Below are 19,968 nucleotides of genomic sequence, written 5' to 3'. Positions count from 1 at the left end.
ACATCCTCTCCACTCTGAAGCTATGTGCTCCAGAGAGGTGCATTCTGTCCCATTCCCACATTGGCCAGTGCAGCCCAGATGAAGCTGAGGGCAGCTAGAGCTTCTCCTGCAGTCACAGAACAGTGACTGGCAAGACACACCTTAGTGCTCTAACTGGTCTAGTCCAGGTTGAATGTAAAGCACTGTGAAGAACAAGAATTGCTACAGCAGCATCCCATTTCAGACTGGGCACAGAGCTGTACATCAAAAGCATAAGAAAAATGAGAACAGTTTGACCAATGGGATTAACACAACCTCCCCTACTTACCCTTTCAACCCCATACAAGAGATCTCATATGCAGCAGTCAGAAGGTATAAGGCTCAGCAGCATTCCTTATGTTCTCTGAGTGTCACCCTTCAGAAGAGACAGAGCCGGTAAGCAGAAGCCAACAGCAAGGCAGCCAGGGCTGACCCAAGCAATAGCATGGCATTATGAGGCAGGCATTTACCTAAACTAACGCTTGACCCACTCCTGCTGATAATTGTGTCATTTCTCAATCACAGAGTGTCCCAGGGACACAAGCCAGCATTTGCAGCTACTGGTCGAGCTACAGTAAATCCCTTTGGAAAGACTTCTGCAGCTTTTTTTCTAAAGAGCACTGTTTAATGCTTCTACCATTTTGGCTGCAGATCACAGTATATCACAGTCTCTTGCACTCTCCCTTGTAAGTTGTCCAAGTCATTCTGCAGACCAATAGGGAGGTAATTTTTATAACATAAGCTAAAGCCAAGATTGTTTTGAACCACAAAAGATACAAAACTTGAGGGACTTCAAGAAACCCAGGGATATCTTTGCAACTGCTGCCCCTCTCTCCTGTGTTTTCAAGTATTACCATGTCTGAAGATAAAGATCTTCTGGTGAGAGATTACTTCTTACACAGGGAGTTGATGCAGGAGGTAGTAAACAGAATTGCTAGAAGCCATCATTAAATTTATAAACCCAGACACACAAATAGAACGTTGGATTATATGTCATTAAATTTTAAAAGTACTCTATAACCAAGAAGCTTTCAGGGTCTTTTCTATCAGCCAGGTTCCTCCTCCAAGGATCTGCCCGGAGTTTTTACAGGCTTCTGAAGCTTTGTACCCAACCATTTCCAGCAAGACCCATGTGCACACACTGGTCTCTCCTCCAGGTCCTAACCCTCCTTGCTGACTGCACAAAACACACAATTAAGAACAGCTTACAGGTATAATGAATGGTGATGTGTTACATGTTCTTGTTTTGGAAATGAGAGCAGAAGCCAGACTGCCTAATCCAGGAGCAATGAACACATTCAAACTCATGCACCTTAAACTGACAAAGTTCATTACTAGAATGGAAGAAAGCTTTGGTGTTCCTTTCCTCATTTGAATGGAAGACACTGCTGGAGTCTACACACAAGCTCACCTTAGCAGTGCATAAGGACCTCCAAAGACTGAGACACATCAGTTTCAACAACCTTCTACCAGAAAAGGAGAGACAAATACAGTTCCCCACTTCTGACTTTGTGATCAGAACTATTGCCTTTCCTTTGCTGCCCAGCCAGGGATAGCAGCAAAGAAATAGCTACATGTACACACAGGGCTGTGAACAGGACTGTAGCTGCAGACACAGCCAAAAGCCTACATGAACACATCACTGATTAATCCAACTTTAATGAGCTTGAAAACATTTTGCCAAAGACATGCTGCTATTGTGAAGCTGTGACTCACAGATGAGGTAAGTCAGAGCTTTAGTTTTAAGGAATTAAAAAGGAGATAAAAAACAACAAAGTTTCAGAAGTCAGATCGTTTCACAGCTCTGCTGAGCTAGGGAAGAAAAAAAATCAGACCCACAAATCTCGCATCTGAGACAGAAGACAAAACAATACAGCGATTATACCACACATCAGAAGACTGGAAACGCCAAAGATCTTCACACTGGACTCAGCCACCAGTGAAAATCCAGCTGTCCCTTTCAGGAGGTTGCGGATTGCTTGTCACACTGCATGAAGTCAAATTACTGCGCGTCTGGGAAGCTGCTCTTTGTGCTATCAACACCAGCAAACAACCTGACTTTTAAGGCATCTTCTACAGAACAACTTCAGGGAGGGAAAATAAACATGCTTTCAGTGGATGCAACTTTCAGAAACGTTTTTCCTTTGAGTGTTTTACATTTTCCTTACAGATTTCTGACCGGGCCTCTCGTGCACTACAGAAATAGAAGTTGGTTCTCATGGAGCCATCATTTTTCCCTAATGGGCTCAGAGAATTTAATTCTGTTTTTCTAATTATCTTAATAGCTTCTCAGAAGCAAGAACATCATAGGCTAATAAAAACAGACCTAAAATAGTTTTACAGAAGCTGCGAAATATGAGGGGAGGGAAAAAAAAATAATCGACACCAAATATTTGTAAGAGGGGAAAACCACAGTCATTGAGTGCTCCAGACAGAACAACCTCAGAGCTTGGATTTAACTGGAAATAACTTTGCTTCTTGTATCATTTTTGATGCTCCCGGCTCTGGAAACATAGTGTCACACAGCCTTCTGATACATTTTCTCTCTAGTTTTCAGGGATTCCCTTACTGCTTTAGACCTTCCCAAATCCAAATGGTCTTGAGCTTCTCTGAGAAGATTTCAGAGAGAAAAATAAGCAGATTTCATAAACATTGGTAAAGTTAAAACACTAACATCCATTGCGATAAATGAAGCAGAGCGAGCTCATTTTGCTCTCATTTTTATGATACATTTGGCAAACTCCAATATAGCTGACAATGCATGAACAGGGTCAGGAGGGAACATCTCTTACAGCAACTGACAGGTGACCACATGTATGACACTGAAGGTGAAATCCACTATAATGGTTTACATTGTGATGCTTTGATTCCTACAGAGGGACCTGGAGCACTGAGGACTGGAGGTACCTTCAGAATCAATTGTAAAATTGTAAAACAATTGAGAGATTGTAAAACAATTGAGTAGGTCAGATCTTTCATTCTGGTTTTTTCCAGGTCTTAGGTACATGACCTCTTCTCTCTGCCCCAGGGCTTTGAATGGAGATACCTGGAGTCCCACATGCCTCATGTAGAACTCATCATGCTCTGAACCTGGTGTCTCCTAAGGGGTCAATGCTGAAGATCACAGCCGGGTTTGGATGAGGAAGAGACAAAAGCTGCTGTGCCCTGAGCTGCATAGGAGCAAAGCTTGAGCACACACCCCAAGGGTAAGAGCCCTGAACGTGGGCTTCAGGTCTGAGGAGGATCAGCTGGTTTCAGAGGATCACCCAGCCTAAGCCCTTAAACCCACTTAGGCCTCCATCCACAAAGGAGTTAGGCTCCAAAGTCTCACTTTCTAGGGTTTTCAGTTCACCCTGGCACAAAACAAATGTGTGAGTGCAAGTACCATACAAACCACAAGAGATATAAAACAGTTATCTAAATGAAGAAATTGAAGAAACTGAGAAAAGAAAGAGCTGCCCACTTGCTTGAATGTGAACTATTTGCACATCAGTTACACGCAGATAACCCTAAAAATATCTATTTCCCCTTCCTCCTTTAAAAGCAGACCACAAAGCACTACATTTCTCACACCCAGCCACTCAGTGCTTTCTACACACAATGATCCATCTCCCATTTCATCCTGCATCCCCACTAATCACTGACATATGCTCCAGCGCAGCGCGTTTCCTCTGGCATGCTGCAAAAAGCAGTGCTGTCACCAGAGCAATGAACACGCTGGCAAATATGGTCTGTCAGGTTTTGTTTTCAAGGACTATAAAAATAGACTTTACTTGAGAACTCATACCCTCTAGAGATAATTTTTTTTAAATAAAAAAACAAAAACAAAACAAGAAGTTTTCAGATAGCTTGCTAAATGAAATACAAAACTATGCCTTTTTCTCTCTGGATGTTTGAAAACAATAATATTTTCAGGTTAAGTCAATATTTGAAGTTTTATTGCACGACTGACAATTCTCAGCTAATTTACCTGCAGACACCGGTACTCCCTCCTTGTGTACATCAATTTACAGCTGCTCCTCAGACATTTCTATGAGGAGCAGCCTCTTATTACAAAACTTATCTGAAAGGCACAAGCACTTCACTTGTTTCCAGAGCTGAAGTCTTTCACCTTTGGTAACCAGCGTCACTCTGTGCCCATAACAGCTTTGGCTGGAAACAGAAGGAAAAGGATCTTGGTGTAGATTGAAGTTTGAGACACTTTCCTGTTGGTCTGTATGTAATTGGCTTTGCCAAGGACACTTGTTCTCTAATCAGATGGCCCAAGCTCGTATTTGCAGAAAATATGCAACTATGGAGGAAGAAAATCTATTATCTTCTACACACAGGCACTCCACAGCAATTGAAATCAAGGACAACTCAAGTAGTACCCTCCACGTTTCAGATAAGACTTTTCTAATCTTCCACATCCCCATTCACAGAACACAACCTGCATCTGCGATCACAAACAGCTCACGGCAGCACGAGAGAGCCTCTCCTCGGGGTCATTTAAGAGACTGCAGCTGGAAGAGAACAGCTTTAGATCATACATTTCTATTAGATCTGGACTTCTGAATTTAAGAATTAGTTTAGATGACGGCACGTGTGCCATCCTGCTTAGAAGGATATGGGAAAAGAAGAATTGATTTGCCTTAAGATTGATTACTAAGGCTTTAACTCAAGTTTCTGCATGCACCTACATGCAAAAAATAAAATCAAATCACATTATGTTGCATGTAGCAATGGTATTCTGCTTTGGCTGAGAGAGCACAAGGCAGTGATACAGATGTATGTGCATCCAGCAACTGTACTGAGTTCTCAGCAGCAAAGACCCTCTCCCCAACATTGACCTGCTGAGATGGATGGTGAAACAAACTACAAGCAGATAAACTGAAGAGCTTCAAGAGACAAACTTGGGCTTACATGGAACAACAGAACACTGAGGTTTAAACAGGGTCCCAGGGAAGTCAAGAGACAACATGGGAAAAGCTCCCCACAAGAAATATCTGCATCTATCACCACAGGAGGAGAACAGCAAGTGACTCATGCCTACCTTGTCAAAACAATGGGAGAAATCTGAACTGAAATATGAGACAGATCTCATAATAGAATTGCTTGCTCTTTTTTTAATGCTCAATTAATACAACAGTATCTATTTTTGACATTCCTCCTCATAAGATTTTTAAACATCTGTTTTATAAGCAGCAATGATAGAAGGCACGACAGCATCGTTCCTCTGGCAGTATTTGAGTGAAAATGCCCTTAATTCTTAAATGAACCTCACTCAGGGATATTTTGATAAATTTGAACAAATTGGAGGAGTGGAGATGCAGCTTTCACACATTCCAACTGTGCGAAGGAGGCGTTGGCCAAATCTCAATACAAAGATGTATTTTTAACCACAATGTATATGCTCAGCAAAGCGCAGTGCACAGTTCCCCACTCCTGCTTTTCTCCAAAGGGATTCCATGTTTGCCAAAATGTAATGGCTCCTTCTGCAAAGTGCAAGAGATGAATGTAATTGATGCAAATTCCACGAACACTGGAGTTTACTTAAACAGATCCCTGCTAAAGAACTGAGCTCTGAACACCTGCGCTTCCAGTGCAGCATCACACACTGCCAGCTTCACTAGCACCTCTTCCTGTAGCTAGAGCTGCCTGTGCTGGAATTCAGCTGCTTTGTGAAACTCTGTTTATTTCTCAATACATCCTAAGCTTTAAAAAAACACCGTGATGGGTTTGGATGATTAAACCAAGAGGGAAGAGATACTACACATGGCGATTACTGGGACCATTTACTCCATAAAGGCTGATCTTCCCCCTCCACATTTCCAAACAGTCAACAGGAACAATAGGAAAATGCTAACGATAACCATTTTAGTTAGCCCTCTGCTCTCTCTCCTCTTTCTCTTTCCAGATACGCTTCTGCCACTTTCTGCATCAGAACCCCAAGTCTTCAGATACTTTGCAGATGTTTTTGCAGTGTAATTCCACATCTGCAAACCCAGGGAAGCAAAACAATATTGGGAAGTCTCATTCTGAACAGCTTAATTGTGCCAATGCAACTTCTTTGCCACTGTGAAGGAGACCTGGGAACAGATGCTGTTTTCTTGAAGTGAGATTTTTTTCTTGTTAGCAGATGAGATCAGTTTCTTGAACAGGATTCCAAAACAGCCACAAAAATAAAAAAATAAAAAATAAAAAAAAATTGGGCAGCATGCAACAGCAATAAATAAGTAAGCATTAGTTTTAGATATTTTCAACACAGCAAGCTGCAACCTGGGAAGCAGAGAGAAGGAGCAGCAGCCCACAGTGTTAGGTGGATCAGAGAAACTAATACATGCAGGAATGAAAAAAGGGTTATTTCTTATTGCTTGGTTATCACACACGAAAGCTCGAACACCAAAAATCTGCAAGATACTTGAAACCACAGAAAGTAATCACAGGGTTTACTTCTTTTTGAGATACTGAACTCTCTTAAGCAGTGGCTAACATGAACTGACAGTTACATTAGCTAAAGGTAAGTGCCCCTTTGCAACGTTATGACAAGTAACTTACTGCCTAACTAAAGCCCTCTGCAGAGTAACACCTGTATTTACCTACCTTCTGAGGTTCTGATTTCCTTTAGTGAGGGAATAGATTTTTGATTTCACTCATCTGAGCTGAAAGTACAACACCTGAAGAGCAGCACTTTCAAGGACACGGAGTTAAGATTAAAGTCAGCCTGAGTAGAATAGAAGGAACTGCTCTTTCTTCTAAAAAATATAAAGAAAACCCAAATAATCTTATGGGATGCTAGACTTGGTTACGTGTATTTGTGTATCATACCTTAGATCAAAGTCACTAAGACTCCAGTTTTTCAAAGGAGCATCACATCCTAAGACATCTTTGAAAACTTTGGTCTGAGCATTAAGACACTCAAACACCGTTTCGCGTGTTTTATTTATTAAGCAACAGCTCATGTTTACTAACACCTGAGAAAGTTCCTTCTTCGGACTTCATCTGAGAGAGGCTGAGAAATGGTGTTTCTTTCCCGTCATGGAGGAAAAACTGTTTTGTTAACGAGGAGAAAGCAACTTCTCACATGAGTCCGAACAAGTAACTTACACAAAGGCAAGCCTACATGGTCTTCATAGGAAAATCAAGATTGCCTATTAATGATTTTAAATGTTAGATACTTCTTACACAATTATAAGCAAAGGTAGAAAAGGGGATGATAGAAAGCCATCTTAGTTTGCATACATAATTGCAAGCAAAAGATTTCAGGCTTTAGAGAGAAAGCAGTGCTGAACCTTTCATAACAACCCAGCTTTGAAAAAGCAGCTGCTCAAGTGGGCAGAAGAAAAGCGGCTCTGCATGTAGGAGACTGCAAACAGCACGTTCAGATCAGATCCAGCAAAACAGTAAAACAGAGCAAGACTTTGACCAACAAATTAAAAAAAAATCCTCATTCTAATCAGGTTATTCAGAGGACAGAGTAGCCACGTAGAAATGTAGACTTCATTCATCCAGAAAGTTCTTGCAGAGAGAAGCTCTGAACACAAACTGGTAACCTCAATGCAAAGGTAACACTCAGCTTGGCAGGGAAGGATGGCACCACTCACTGCTTTGAGAAACAATGTTTAGAAGTTACTTTCTGCTACTACTTGTGCTAGTTGGACCCCAAAAAAACTTAGTACAGTTGAAAGATTAATAAGAGTTTGAGCCTGGAAGACACAGGCATTGAATAAACATTAAAAGCAAAATTCAAGGTTTGCTGCTGCTGTGCATTCAAATCTTTGCTGCCCCACTTTACTTCCATATTCCTCTATTTCTTGCTAAGGAAAGAATCACAGTACCCACATAAGTTACACCTCACTTACAATGAGTTTTCCATTTCAGACTCTTACTATGTTTACCTGCCTGTCACTGAAGTTTGATTCAAAAATATGGGAAAGCAAACGCTGCAGGCACAAACCACATTTGGTAGGATACAAATCTCAGGGCCATCAGCAGCCATTTAGTAGCTGCCTCCAAGCAGGTGCTTGTTCACAGCACTTAGAAGACCTCTGAGAGCACCCAGCCAACAAGACAAATTTCATCCCCAGCTCGCTTTGATGGCAACACATTTGTGCTCTTGTATAATGATTTCCAAAAGATGAAAGTCAGTTGAATGCCACTCACCTTTGGTACTGTTAACCAGAACTCAGTTTTAATTAAGATGCCTGAAGAGAGGTGTTCTAAGACCTGAAGAAGTCAGACCTTAAAAAGGAACTGGCTGACATTTCCCCCAGCTCTCTGAATATGTCCATGATGGACACTAATCGCTGCAGCTAGGAGTCGGTGCCTCCAAAAAAGTGACAAGAAGAATAAATAACTTCTCTTGTGAGCTACAGAAAATGTCATCAGCCTTAAAAAGGCAACTCAGTAAAGTGGGAAGGTGCAGAATAGCATCAGAAGGAACTCTACAAATGGGATAGCTGCAAGAGTTCAGTTTTAATAAAATCAGCAGCTTCTCCACTTTAACAAGTTTCTTCCCTGGGTACTGGCATCACCGGAGCACTGCTTGTACTCCACTATAACCGTGGTTGAAAAGCCTTAATTATAGATATATGCTCCAGAGAGTTCTCTTTTAACCCCGGAGCTAAGATTAGAGAAAATGAAGCAACTGCAAAAGGGCAAGGAAAGGAGCTAATTATTTAGAAAGAAAAGCAAATTTAAAGACCAAGATGTGGCAGACCTCCCTTCTTTGAAGCCGCAATTTAAAGCTTTATCAAGTTTATGAACAATCAGAAGTGTCAAGTGACATATTTCTTACATTTTAAGGGGCACGTGGGACTTGGACACAGAGCTGCCAGCAGATCTCAGACATGGGAGCAGTTAAGTTCCTGTTCTACCCAAGATTTTGGAGAAGAGGGGCTGTCTGGTAACCTCTTGTGCCACACACTGATTTACTGACTGGTAGCTTTCTCCAGTCATTCATCAGACCTTTTAAATCTGAGAAGAGAGGCACAGCCTGACAAGTCAGCCATAACTTGATACCCAGCACTGCTTGTATTCCGCACAAAGCCTTGTAATAAACACTCTCATCCTTGTTACCTACCCATTATCCAGTCAAGGTAACACAAAGTAACACCACGAGTGTCAGTTACACTGATAGGGGAGATACTGTTACCACTGAGGGGCCATGCTTCGTGCTGAATGAAGGACAAGTAACGCTTCCCAGCTCTTCTAGTTGTAAGGAGTCACGAGCAGCATGCCTGATCCGAAGGTAAACTCCAAAGGAGATAATAAACAATTTGAAAGCTTGTTAATAGCAAACAAAATGCAAAAAGCAGTCTTAAAGGAGAGCACAGAAATACAAAATTGAGGGGGGATGTGCTCTTATTTATGGATTAGGGAATAAAGTTGTTGTTATACTCCTGGAAGTGACTTGAGCATCAAGATTTGTACAGGTGTCTGAAATCTGATAAACAGATTCACACTTCTGTTCGCTGCCAAAAACACACCCCACTGACAGTTAGCATTCTGCAAACAATCTGGGATCTGCAGTCAGTTTTTTTTTTGCAGCCCTCTCTGGAAGCAGAGGAATCCCAGGTAAAGCTGTATATAAAGGGAATACATGGGTGGTCCAACTGCACCAGGAAAGCCTGAAGTGGTTCTGTCCTGGGAGATGAGTTCAGGTTAAGAAGAAGTACAAAGTTAGGGCAGAACAGTTACTCTTGATTTGATTCCTGAGTAAGAAGTGCTCGATACAAAGCTAATATCTATCCAGCTTTAACAGAATCTACATAAGTGTTGCTTAAATGACATTAAAAAAAATATTTCTATGAACAGTTATTTAAGTAGTCATTGATATCTGCTTCCTATCCCAGTATATCCCACCAGATTATCCAGTTCTTAATCCATTCAGTTACGGAAAAATTCCTTTCCAGTTTTCTTTAAGAAGTGATCCAGAAGACCTCTATGTGTGTTTCAGTCCCTGAACATGAGAGTGCTTCTCTGCTGCTTTTCCAGGATTTCATATGCACAAAGCCATTGCAGCCACCTGTCCCCATGACTGCACCGTACCATGCAATATTTATGGTATCAAGCAATTTAAAGCAGCACAACTTACTGAAGTTACTCCACAGAGATGATAACATGGAAGACATGAAGCACGATGGACCCTCCAGAAAGGCAGAGTCCTCTGACAGCCAATGCCATGACGGCTCTGTTCACACATAGCTCCCTGATGTACACTGCATCACAGAACTCCACACACTGCATTCTGGTTATGGAACACTCCATAGGTACCTACAAACATCAGCTCTCCTGCACTCGACATGATGCTACATGAAAGGTGATACAATCTCAGTCTGGCAGAAAGCATTTCTTTGACTTCAACATACCATTGGTGTTAAGGAACTTCCCAATGTTTTCTCAGTTGGCCAAACACAGGGCAGTTAGCTGGCAGGAAATCTGCAACTACAGTTGCTCATAAATCTTGCTGTCTCACCCATCTGATCCCTGCTCATACAGGGAAAGCATACAGCTCTGCAGATTGCTGTGCGATTACGGCTTTCACTGCTGACCTACGCATGTCAGGAGCCAGAACATTTTCCTGCTGAAAATTTCCTTTAAAGAAGGAGAGTTAATTATGGCAGCGTTTAAGGGCTGCATACAGAGTATGTTTCAACAGCCAGCCACAGAACTGCTTGTCCATGGAGCATCTGCCCCACAGCAGAGGTAACCCCATAGGATACAAGTACAGTACCCCCATTTTCACACAATATAGAGGAGCTAGAACACAGCCCGTTGGTTCATTCAGTGATGTGTTACCAGCACAGTTCAGATCACCAGCAGGAAGAATGAGATCACTGAAAGCTCTGATTTCTTAATCAGCATCTTTTCCCAGATTAACTCTGGACCTCACAGCAGCAAGATGGGTTCACCACTTTATGTGCTATGTGCTTCTAAACTCTTATTCCCCCTCCCCCCCCCCCAATCTTCTTTCCTTCTGAGACAGAAACCTAACTTTTGCTTAAGCTCACTTTGCAGTACAACATTTAGTCAGCCCAAGAAAAACTGCTCATTTTGCAACTACACTGAAACAGTGAACTTCAGAGTAGCCAATACTGGAAAAATCAGTCACACAAAAATAGCCGTTCTAGCTCCAGCACTTGCATTTCATTCCTTACATTCCAATTGTTTTACACTGCGTTTATAAAATAAGCTTTTCTACATTTGCTTTTGCATCAGCTGGGAAGTGTCTTGCCAACACAAGCAAAAATGGCAGCCTAGAAAGGGTCAGAGAGAGCCAGACTAAAAGTTCAGCTGCAGCACCAAGGGCCAGTGTGACACTGCCAAAGACATGGGCATCACGACAAGCTGGCTTTCTGCTTACCTCTAGCTGGCAGAGAGCAGGAAGGTTTTCCTCTTCTCTTCCCAAGCCCTTTGGGAAGCCTTCCAAGGCAGGGGAAGTCTGCAGAATCACCCCATTCCTGAGCAACATGTGCCAGCAGCAACACGAAGCTGACAGCCAGACAGTTTCATAGCTGCCCTGAGGTTCATATGGCAAAGCTGATTTTCTTCCTCTAGTGAAGAAGACGTGAGCAGCAGCAGCAGCATTTTGGCAGCAGCACCGTGCTGCTCCCTGCTTTGTTTGTAACCAGGACTGCTTTTTCAGCAGTACAGCCCAGATACTTGAAACCTAATTGCACCAAAGCCCAAGTTCACAACCCCAAATTGCCCAAGGGCTGCGTTCTCACAAATTTTCAATCACAGTTGAAGCCTGCGTCTCATTCACAACCCTGAACAGCCAGGTAGAACTGGCAGCAGAGGGCACCACACAATCAGCTTTGTGATTTATATACTTCCATCATGCTCACAAGTGATTTTACAGAGCACAAATTACTACTACAACAAGCTACAGGGTGACTTTATAAAGCATGCATCATATCAAATGAAATGAATAAAACGAAAGGCTGCTAATTTGCCACAGTGATTTTATCCAGCAATTCAGAGAATGAGATGTTCAAGCTTAATCTCTCCTGGAGTTCAGACGCCACGTTCCCATAACAGCACACACCACGCAGCGCGGATCTCCAGCGTGGCCAGACAGGTACTGAGGGGAATCTCTGCAGAGGATTAGGAATCATGCAGCTATCACATCAGCCCAAGCACAAACCACCAGCCCACAGACCAACTCATCTGTGTTTTACACACCGCAGGACCACACAGCAATTAAATGTTTGGGCTGGCGATGCCCAGAAGCCTCTGAGGCAGAGAGCTGAGATTCAATAGACAAAAGGAGCAGGTTGATTTCTCTTGAAATCCTCCACACCTGCAGATCGTGTGTTTTTACCTACTGAATACCTGTTTAAAAAAAAATAAAGAGAAAGATGAAACTACACCAAAGTCAATTTTTATTACATTAGCATGCTGATACACACACACTGGTGAGGAAAAGAATATATTGAGTATAGGAAGCTAAGCCAATACTTCTGTTATCAGCAGAACATGTTAGTACCTCCATCCTATTGACCCTATCCAAAGCCACCACTGTCACCAATGCTGTTGCACACGCCATGAAAAAAGGACTTCCCAGTTCATATTGCCTGATAAGCAATCATAAATCCATTGTGATAAATGATGCTTCTGCACATGCAATAGTAGTTGAAGCAAGTCAATGCAGTATTGACATCTGCAGCACAGCCTGGGTAGGTCCATCACAGCTTGAAGCCATCCCTTCTCTGTGGGGCAAATCCCAACCAGCAAAGCTCCAGAAGAAGAAACACAAAGGCAGAAAGAAAGAACCCAGACCTGACCCATCTCTCTGCATCATTTAAACATCCAAATCTTAGCATCACAACTGCATACTCTAGGAATTCTTTTATTTTTTAACCATTTTAATCCAACTGCTTCTTAAAACTTCCCTCCTTTTGCTGTAACTCCAGAAGATAACATGACTGAACAGCATGCACTATTTGAGAGAGAATGAACATGAACAGAGATCTCATTGAAAACCTCATTTTGTATCACATCTAAAATGCCTCCAATACAACTAAAGTCTGCACAAGAAGGCAAATTAAAGCCAGAAATAGACAAAAAAAAAAAAATCTCTTTTCTGACTGCTACAAATATTGATTGTTATGATACAGCCTCCTATGGCCTTACTAGTTTCAGTGTTAAGAAGTCAGCCCTTCCATAGGGCTCCAAGAGCAAGCAGACAAACAGCGCATTCATTACAAGCTGGAAGGTGATGAGCTGTACAAAACTGTGAATGGCTGTCAGGACCATTGGAATCATCAGCACTGAGGGTGCCCGACAAACTCTCTGCAGTCAGCTGGCAGATAACTCTATGACAACAGGAAAAAAAACCCACCAACAACCAAACAAACAACCATTTGTTTTATCTTTATTCTGCTTCATCTGAAATTATTTTCACCGTGGCAGCCAGCTGTCCTTCAGGGTACGTTTTCTGTTGCTCACTGTAACTGCAACTATCATTTCAGGGCCCAGTCTTTGAAAAACACACACATATGACACACAGACACCTTTGCTATCAGACCCACTGTGGCCCATAGCTTCACATTAATGAGAAGGGAAGGTCGAGCACCTGGCACCTGGCAGCTCTGGTTTGCACAAGCACAGAAGCTTTCGTTTCAAATTCTCCTGTAATCAGCACAAATATTTCCAGCCCAGTTCAACACACCCTTGAAACAAAACAGACCTCAAAATTTATGGACAGCTGTCACGCTTCAAACAGCTACGGGATAAAGAAAAACAGAATGAACGTTCTGCATAGCCCAGGCAATACGACATATCTTACTTCTGAGATGACTGAACGTGTACTGAAATCAGCAGTGATGCACTGCACTGTAGGAACTGCCAGCCTTACAGCTCCTCTTACCCAAAGCCCACAGAGCTCAGGGACCGTTTTGGAAGACCAAAAATAAGAAGTCAGCCTGTTACCATCTTTTCTGCTCTTCTAGATTTAACCCAACTTAACTGCTACCTCCACAGCAAGGAACTTTGAAGCCTCCCAAGGATAATTACCAGCTTCCGCCTCCATAACGCCTTGAAGCTGCGACTTTACATTGGTCCTCACCTTGCCAAAACACCAACTATGCAAAGCTGTGCAGCCGTGGCCTGCAGGGCTGGGTTTTGTCAGTCATGCAAAATAGCCTGCCTGCACACAACACGAGCCCAAGTGTAAGGCAGTACCATTAGGCTTGCTACAAGCACTGCCTGCATTAAAAGGAATTCTGTGCAGTTTTGAGAGTCAGCTGCACAATCACTATATGGCACACAACAACCTCTTCCTCCATCAACATGGGGCATGAGCAGGAGATGGTCACACCTGGGCTTAACCCCAAATGCTCACACTTGGAAAGCATTTCTTTAGAAAGGAAGAGCCCAACCCCAGTTTGGCTATGCCTTGTACCAAGAGAGGAATTGCCACAATAAGTTTCTCTACCTTTATGGTGCAGCCATAATGGCAAGTCTCCAAGGAGGGAAAGATTTAGATAACCAAGAGTTTTAAGCGGTTCTGAAGAAGGAGAGTCTTGTGAAGCAGCAGCTGAGATGATAGTTACATGCTGACATTTCAAGCTTTCACGTCCCCATGATTCTTAATGGTACGGAGCCAAACCAAGAATTGGATAAAGCGATTACATTGCCAGAAGTAAAACACAGCTAAGCTGAGCTTACAGATGTCTGATTTGGGTGATCTACCACTGCTGTCCCTCATACAGAGCAGAAGGGTTTGTCTGTTAGATCTACAGCTACACCACTGGGACGAGAAGGGAACGCAGCAGGGAACGCAGCCACTCGCTGCAATGTCACTGAGCAGTGGGCACACAGCAGGAAGAACTCAGGGACAGCCCCGAGCTCCTGCTGTCCTCAGGAAGGGCTGGGCATAGACAACATGCCCCACAAGTCCTTCCTACAGGGCCTGGGGGCACCAGGTGTAAAAGGAGGTGCTCGCTGCCCACACCTGAGGCAGGTGAGGAGAAATGGAGCAGACAGCTCTCCTTTGGGTGCCGTAAGGATGGGACAACCCTTCGTTTTTCCCTAGAGCACAGAGCTCGCTCTACTCCCTCACCACGCACAGCAAAAAGCAGCCCTCCGCTCTCTGGATCCACGGGAAATACCAGCGTCCCACCTCCAGCCCATCCCCGTACAAAACCCTCATCCCTCACCTTACATAAAGGCAGCCCTCGCTTTACCCACGGACAGCCACGACGCTCCCAGCTCAGTCGGGCGCAGCCTTCCCCGTCCCTCCCCGCGCACGGAGGGCTGGGCTGATCCCGCCGGGCACTTTACACGGCCGGGCACCCCCAGGCAAAGGGGAGCGCTCAGCACAACCACCCCCCCCTCTCCGCCCCGCGCATGCAGGACCGCAGCACAGCTCAGCGCTCACCTCCCGCCCCACGCAGCCCCTCACACAGCCAGGACCCGCTCAGCACACCGCTCAGCACACCGCTCAGCACACCGCTCAGCACACCGGCCCCACTCACCGCCGCCTCTCCGGCCGCTGCCCCCGGCGGCCCCACGGCCGCCCCCTCCCCGCCGCTCGCCCCGCCGCCCTCCAGCTGCCGCTCGCGGTACAGGGACCAGAGCCCCACGTTGGGCAAGAAGACGAGGGCGGCCAGCGCCAGCCCCACCGCCTGCAGCAAGCGCTTCTGCTTCCGCCGCATCGGAGTCGCCGCCGCCGTAAGGAAGGGAGGGAGCGCGGAGCCGCCCTGACGGAGCGCAACTTGCTCAGCGCGCGCGACGGCAGCGGGCGGCAACTCCGGCACTTCCGCTCCGCTCCGCGCCGGGGGGGCGGAGCTAACTAGGCCACGCCCACTCCGCCGGGACGGGGCGGTTCCTGTTCAAGCCCCGCCCCCTCCCGACTCGGCCCGCGGGGGCGGTGCGGGGAGCGGCGGGGTAATTGCTGCGGAGCGGCTCCGCAATTAGCACCATGGTGGAGAGCTGCGTGGTAATTAAGCTGCCTTCCGCCGGCCCATAAACCAGATGACGGATAGCCACGGGATGGCTACTTTATTTATTGATTTGTTTGTTTTTCTCCCTTAAATAAACAAAGCGGCTTAAATAAACCGCTTTCCCAAAATTAGGGATCATTTCTTCATAGCAAAAAAGCCCTGGGGGTGAGCAGCAGCAGCAGCAGCAGCAGCAGCAGCAGCGAACCTCGTGCGAACAGCAGCACTGTGACCGCAGCACCCTGCAGGGCTGCCGGGGACGCAAACACGGCCCACTTCCAACGCAGAGCCCCGAGGGAAACGCTCTATTGCCTTGAACGGCAGCAACAGAAAGTGCATGAGAACCTCACGACCCCCCCCCCCGGCAGAGCGGGTTGGGGTGTCACCGAAGTTCTCAGCCCGCTAGGTGGCGGCTGCCCGCATAGTCAGGCGTAGAGAGCCCCGATTCCGGGGAAAACACCGGACTGGGAGAGCAGTTCTGAGCCCCACTCCTTTCCTATTAACTATAGATGAGGGTTGGTTGCCAGCTTCTTTCTTTTCTAGAACTGTTAGCGCTTGGGTTGTTCCTTCTTGAACAGGAACAACAGAGCCCCCAAATTTCCCTCTTCTTGCCCCAAAAGCAAAGCAAGTGCCATTCCTCATTGCTGAGTATCCCCAAGCAGCACTGAGACTTCAACTGCAGCACCAATGAAACTACACTCACATTACCCTCGTTACTGTGGTCAATACTGATAGTAGCTGGACAGTTGGACTAGATGGTCATAGAGGTCTTTCCCAACCTTAATGATTCCATCCTATCTCATCCCATCACACCCAGGATTCAGGCTGCAGAGCTGCATGACCTCTGATATAAGACCACAGAATGTTGTGCTGCCATCTGGACCCTTATAACAACAGCCCATCCCTTTGCCTCTGTGCTCTTTGAAGAGCAGTGGGGAAGCAGCAGACGGTTTTGTAGGTATGCGCACAGGATTACATTCTGCCCTTGGCAGAACATCCTCATTTATATAAAGAAATGACAGCCACAAAGTTTGAGAGTTAATTAAAACAAAGCTACTAGCTGGCTTGACATATGTTTAAATTTGGGATTCTGAGTCTGCTTGCTAAATTAAATGTTTGCTTCGTAGATTGACTTCGGCAGAGTCGCACAAGATTTAACAGGGAGCAGAATATATCCAGTGCTGCAGGTAAATCAGTGCAGAGCCTGAGAGCATCTTGAACCATGGAACCAAGTGAAGAGCCACGTAGGGGTTGCAGTGGTCACACCTGAGATGGGTGCCCCAGGTTTTCCTTCCCAAGTCATCGTGGGCTGCAAAACCATGTACAGCCATACGTAGAATCATAGAATGACTTGGGTTGGAAGGGACCTTAACGATCATCTAGTTCCAACCTCACTGGGGTTTCGTCCACCAGGGGGGTTCTGATAAATGGGTGGGTTCCATGGGGTGAGTGAGCAGGCTGTGGGTGCTATGAGTGCACACTGCAATGCCCATGCCCTCCAGTTGGGACCTTTCTGGAAGGTCACACTGGGGACTGGGGGACCCAGCAGGTCCCCGAGCAGAGCCTGCAAGACAAGAAAACCCAGCTTCAACCAAAGCCATGGGTGGTACCAGTACATGGCTTTGGCACGTTGCTGTAACACCACTTTGCTGACTTCTTCCACTAACAGCCCAGCGTTTCTCCCTCTCCTCTTTCTCCTGAAGTGTTTCAGTGGAGACAGCTCTCATTTTGGCCTGTTGGATGTAATGCCGTGGGGATTAATTGGGTGCATGCAAAATAAATGTGGATTTGTTTCTGAGACGGAAGAAAGTCTGTGGATGTTAAGCCTCGAGCTGGAAGGGGAAATGGTGTACCTTGCTGAGGCACTTTTCAAAACAAATATAGGATGAATTAATCACTGCTCAATCCCCATTTGGAAGCTCTCTTTGCTAGCAAGCTGGGTCGCCTGGCTTCCAGCTCATGAGCTGAGATGCTGAGACGCAGAATGCAGCAAAAAATGTGTAAGGGCTGGTGCTGGCTTTGGTGCACCTGCAGGGGTGGGTGGTAGAAAGTGGCTGTGAGCTCCGTGTCCCCGCTGTGTCCATGTGAGGTGGCACCCAGGGCGCAGCTCCTCCACTCACCCTTGGGCTGGGCTCTAGGGTAGGTGTTGGTGTGCTGGCAATACTCCTTTCTGCAAATCTAGTTTTTAACCAGGAGGAGAAATGGGGAAAAAAAGATCTCTAAATAATAAATGAACCTCAAACATGACCGTGTCACAACAGGACTTTTTTTTTTTTCCTTTTCTTTGGCATTGCTTTATCCTTCAGCATTTATTGGTTGAAGTTCAGCTCAAATCTCACGTGAACTGAATTGATTTGTTGTTTCTCCTTCCTGTTTTTTTCCCCCAGAAAAGGCAACGTGCTGTGCTCAGCAACCAAGCCACCTGTGGGCAGGAGTCAAGCCTTGCTCTGCCGCCCAGCAGGTGCTGCTTCTGACACAATGGGGTGCCCCCAAACCTGGGGCACCAGTAGTGGGGATGCTGCAAAACTACAGGAGTGCTTGAATTGCTCGGGGAAGTGAGGGTGCCTGCAGGATTTTTAAAAGCAGCTGTGAGCCCCAGCCCTGTGGGAGGGCATCCAGACCTTGCAGGAAAGGTGAAAGAGCACCAAAACCAGCAGAGTAAGGGAAAAACAAGGGAAGCAAAAATAGGAGTTCTGTGTTGAGTCTGACTTTGAGGTTAATCTGCTTGGGACAGACCTATGCACAGCTTCTAGCAGAAAAAGAAATAAAACAAACTAGCCAGTGTTCCCCATGGATCCACCTGGATGAACCAAATCTCCACAGTCAACAGAGAAATCTGCTGCATTTGCTTTGGGCGAACAGAGGCAGCAGTGCGGGACAAGGCCAGCCTGCTGCTAGAGCAGAGCATGAAGCAAAGAGGGACGTGGTTCTCGTTCATCCTACACAATGCAAACCGTTGTGTGAACGTACCAACAGTCAGCTTTGTAAGGGGATGTATTTGTTGTGTTTTTTTTTCCCCAGGTGCAACCCAAATCCTTCACCCACTTCCAGGCTGGTGTACGGCGTGTGGCAGATGAGTGGCTCTGAGGGCTGTGTGGCTTTGCTGCACTTTCTGAGCACAGGAGGATGCTAACAAATCTTGGCATGGGGATGAGAAGGGAGAGGGTCTCCTGCTGCTGTCTGCTCACGTAACCTTATTACAAAAGAAAGAAAACCGCAATTGTTGTTGCAGTTTTCTGCCTGGCATAGGCAATGAGCCTTGTCTGCTCTCTCTGCTCTGAGTTCAGGTATGCTGCAATGAATCGGACTCGTTCCAAGCCCGGTGGAGACAGCAAGGCTGACTGCAGTGAGATGTCCCCACATCTCCCTGCCAGCACTGCTCTGAGCACGCCGTGCATTTTTAGGCCAATATTTCCCATGTTTCCCAAGGGATGTAGAAGCTCACGCTCTAATAATTAAGGCAGCTCTGAGCATTGCAGCCTTCAGCCTCACTTTTTGCTTCTTAGACTTTGTTTCCTGTCACAGCTATTCATGCATGGAACAGGTAGCAGCATTCCAAATGTGCCGACATGGCTTTAGCTAGGATGAACTGAAAGCAGATTCTTCAGTGTGTACATGACAGCAAGGCAGAGCTGACACTGAGAGAGGTTTGCAGCCATGAACCTTGCAGCTGGGAGGTTTCCTAGGAAGAGCTGTGCAGAACTGTGCTGGACCTGGGGAAGAGGTTTGCTCCATTCTAGATCCATGGGTGCAGACTGGATGAGAGAAGCACTGTGTGGGTCCCAGGTCTTCTTCCCAGTGGAACTGAGTAGCTTGGGAACACCTCCATGCTCGGGCTCTTCTTTATTTGCAAAGTGTGAGAAACTTCGCTTGCACCATTAAAACGTGCTGAAGACAGGCAGGAGAATTGGAAAAGTAAAGCTGGTTATGGGAGAGTTTAAGTGAAGTGCATAAAAACTTAAATGATACAGATCATCACATTTTGAGTTACTGCACTCAGCCCCACTATGGGGAAAAGAGAGGA

General features: G+C 45.5%; 1 protein-coding gene across 3 annotated transcripts in view; it reads right to left on the bottom strand.

Moving 5' to 3' along the window:
* Positions 1-15,755, bottom strand: part of GALNT10 (polypeptide N-acetylgalactosaminyltransferase 10) — an 81,530-nt gene extending 65,775 nt beyond the window's left edge. Inside the window, exon 1 of one of the 3 annotated variants that reach the window (XM_072348461.1) lies at positions 15,480-15,755. In XM_072348461.1, coding sequence (XP_072204562.1) covers positions 15,480-15,659 — 180 coding nt within the window. In that variant the 5' untranslated portion in view covers positions 15,660-15,755. Of the gene's footprint in view, positions 1-307; positions 327-15,479 lie in introns of those variants that run through there. The other 2 variants (XM_072348462.1, XM_072348463.1) reach the window with 2 other exon arrangements.
* Between the last annotated feature and the right edge of the window lie 4,213 nt (positions 15,756-19,968).

Source organism: Excalfactoria chinensis, chromosome 13, assembly GCF_039878825.1.
Source record: "Excalfactoria chinensis isolate bCotChi1 chromosome 13, bCotChi1.hap2, whole genome shotgun sequence".
NCBI lineage: Eukaryota > Metazoa > Chordata > Aves > Galliformes > Phasianidae > Excalfactoria > Excalfactoria chinensis.
Note: the sequence above shows the minus strand (reverse complement) of the source record. Positions and strands in the feature narration are given on the sequence as shown.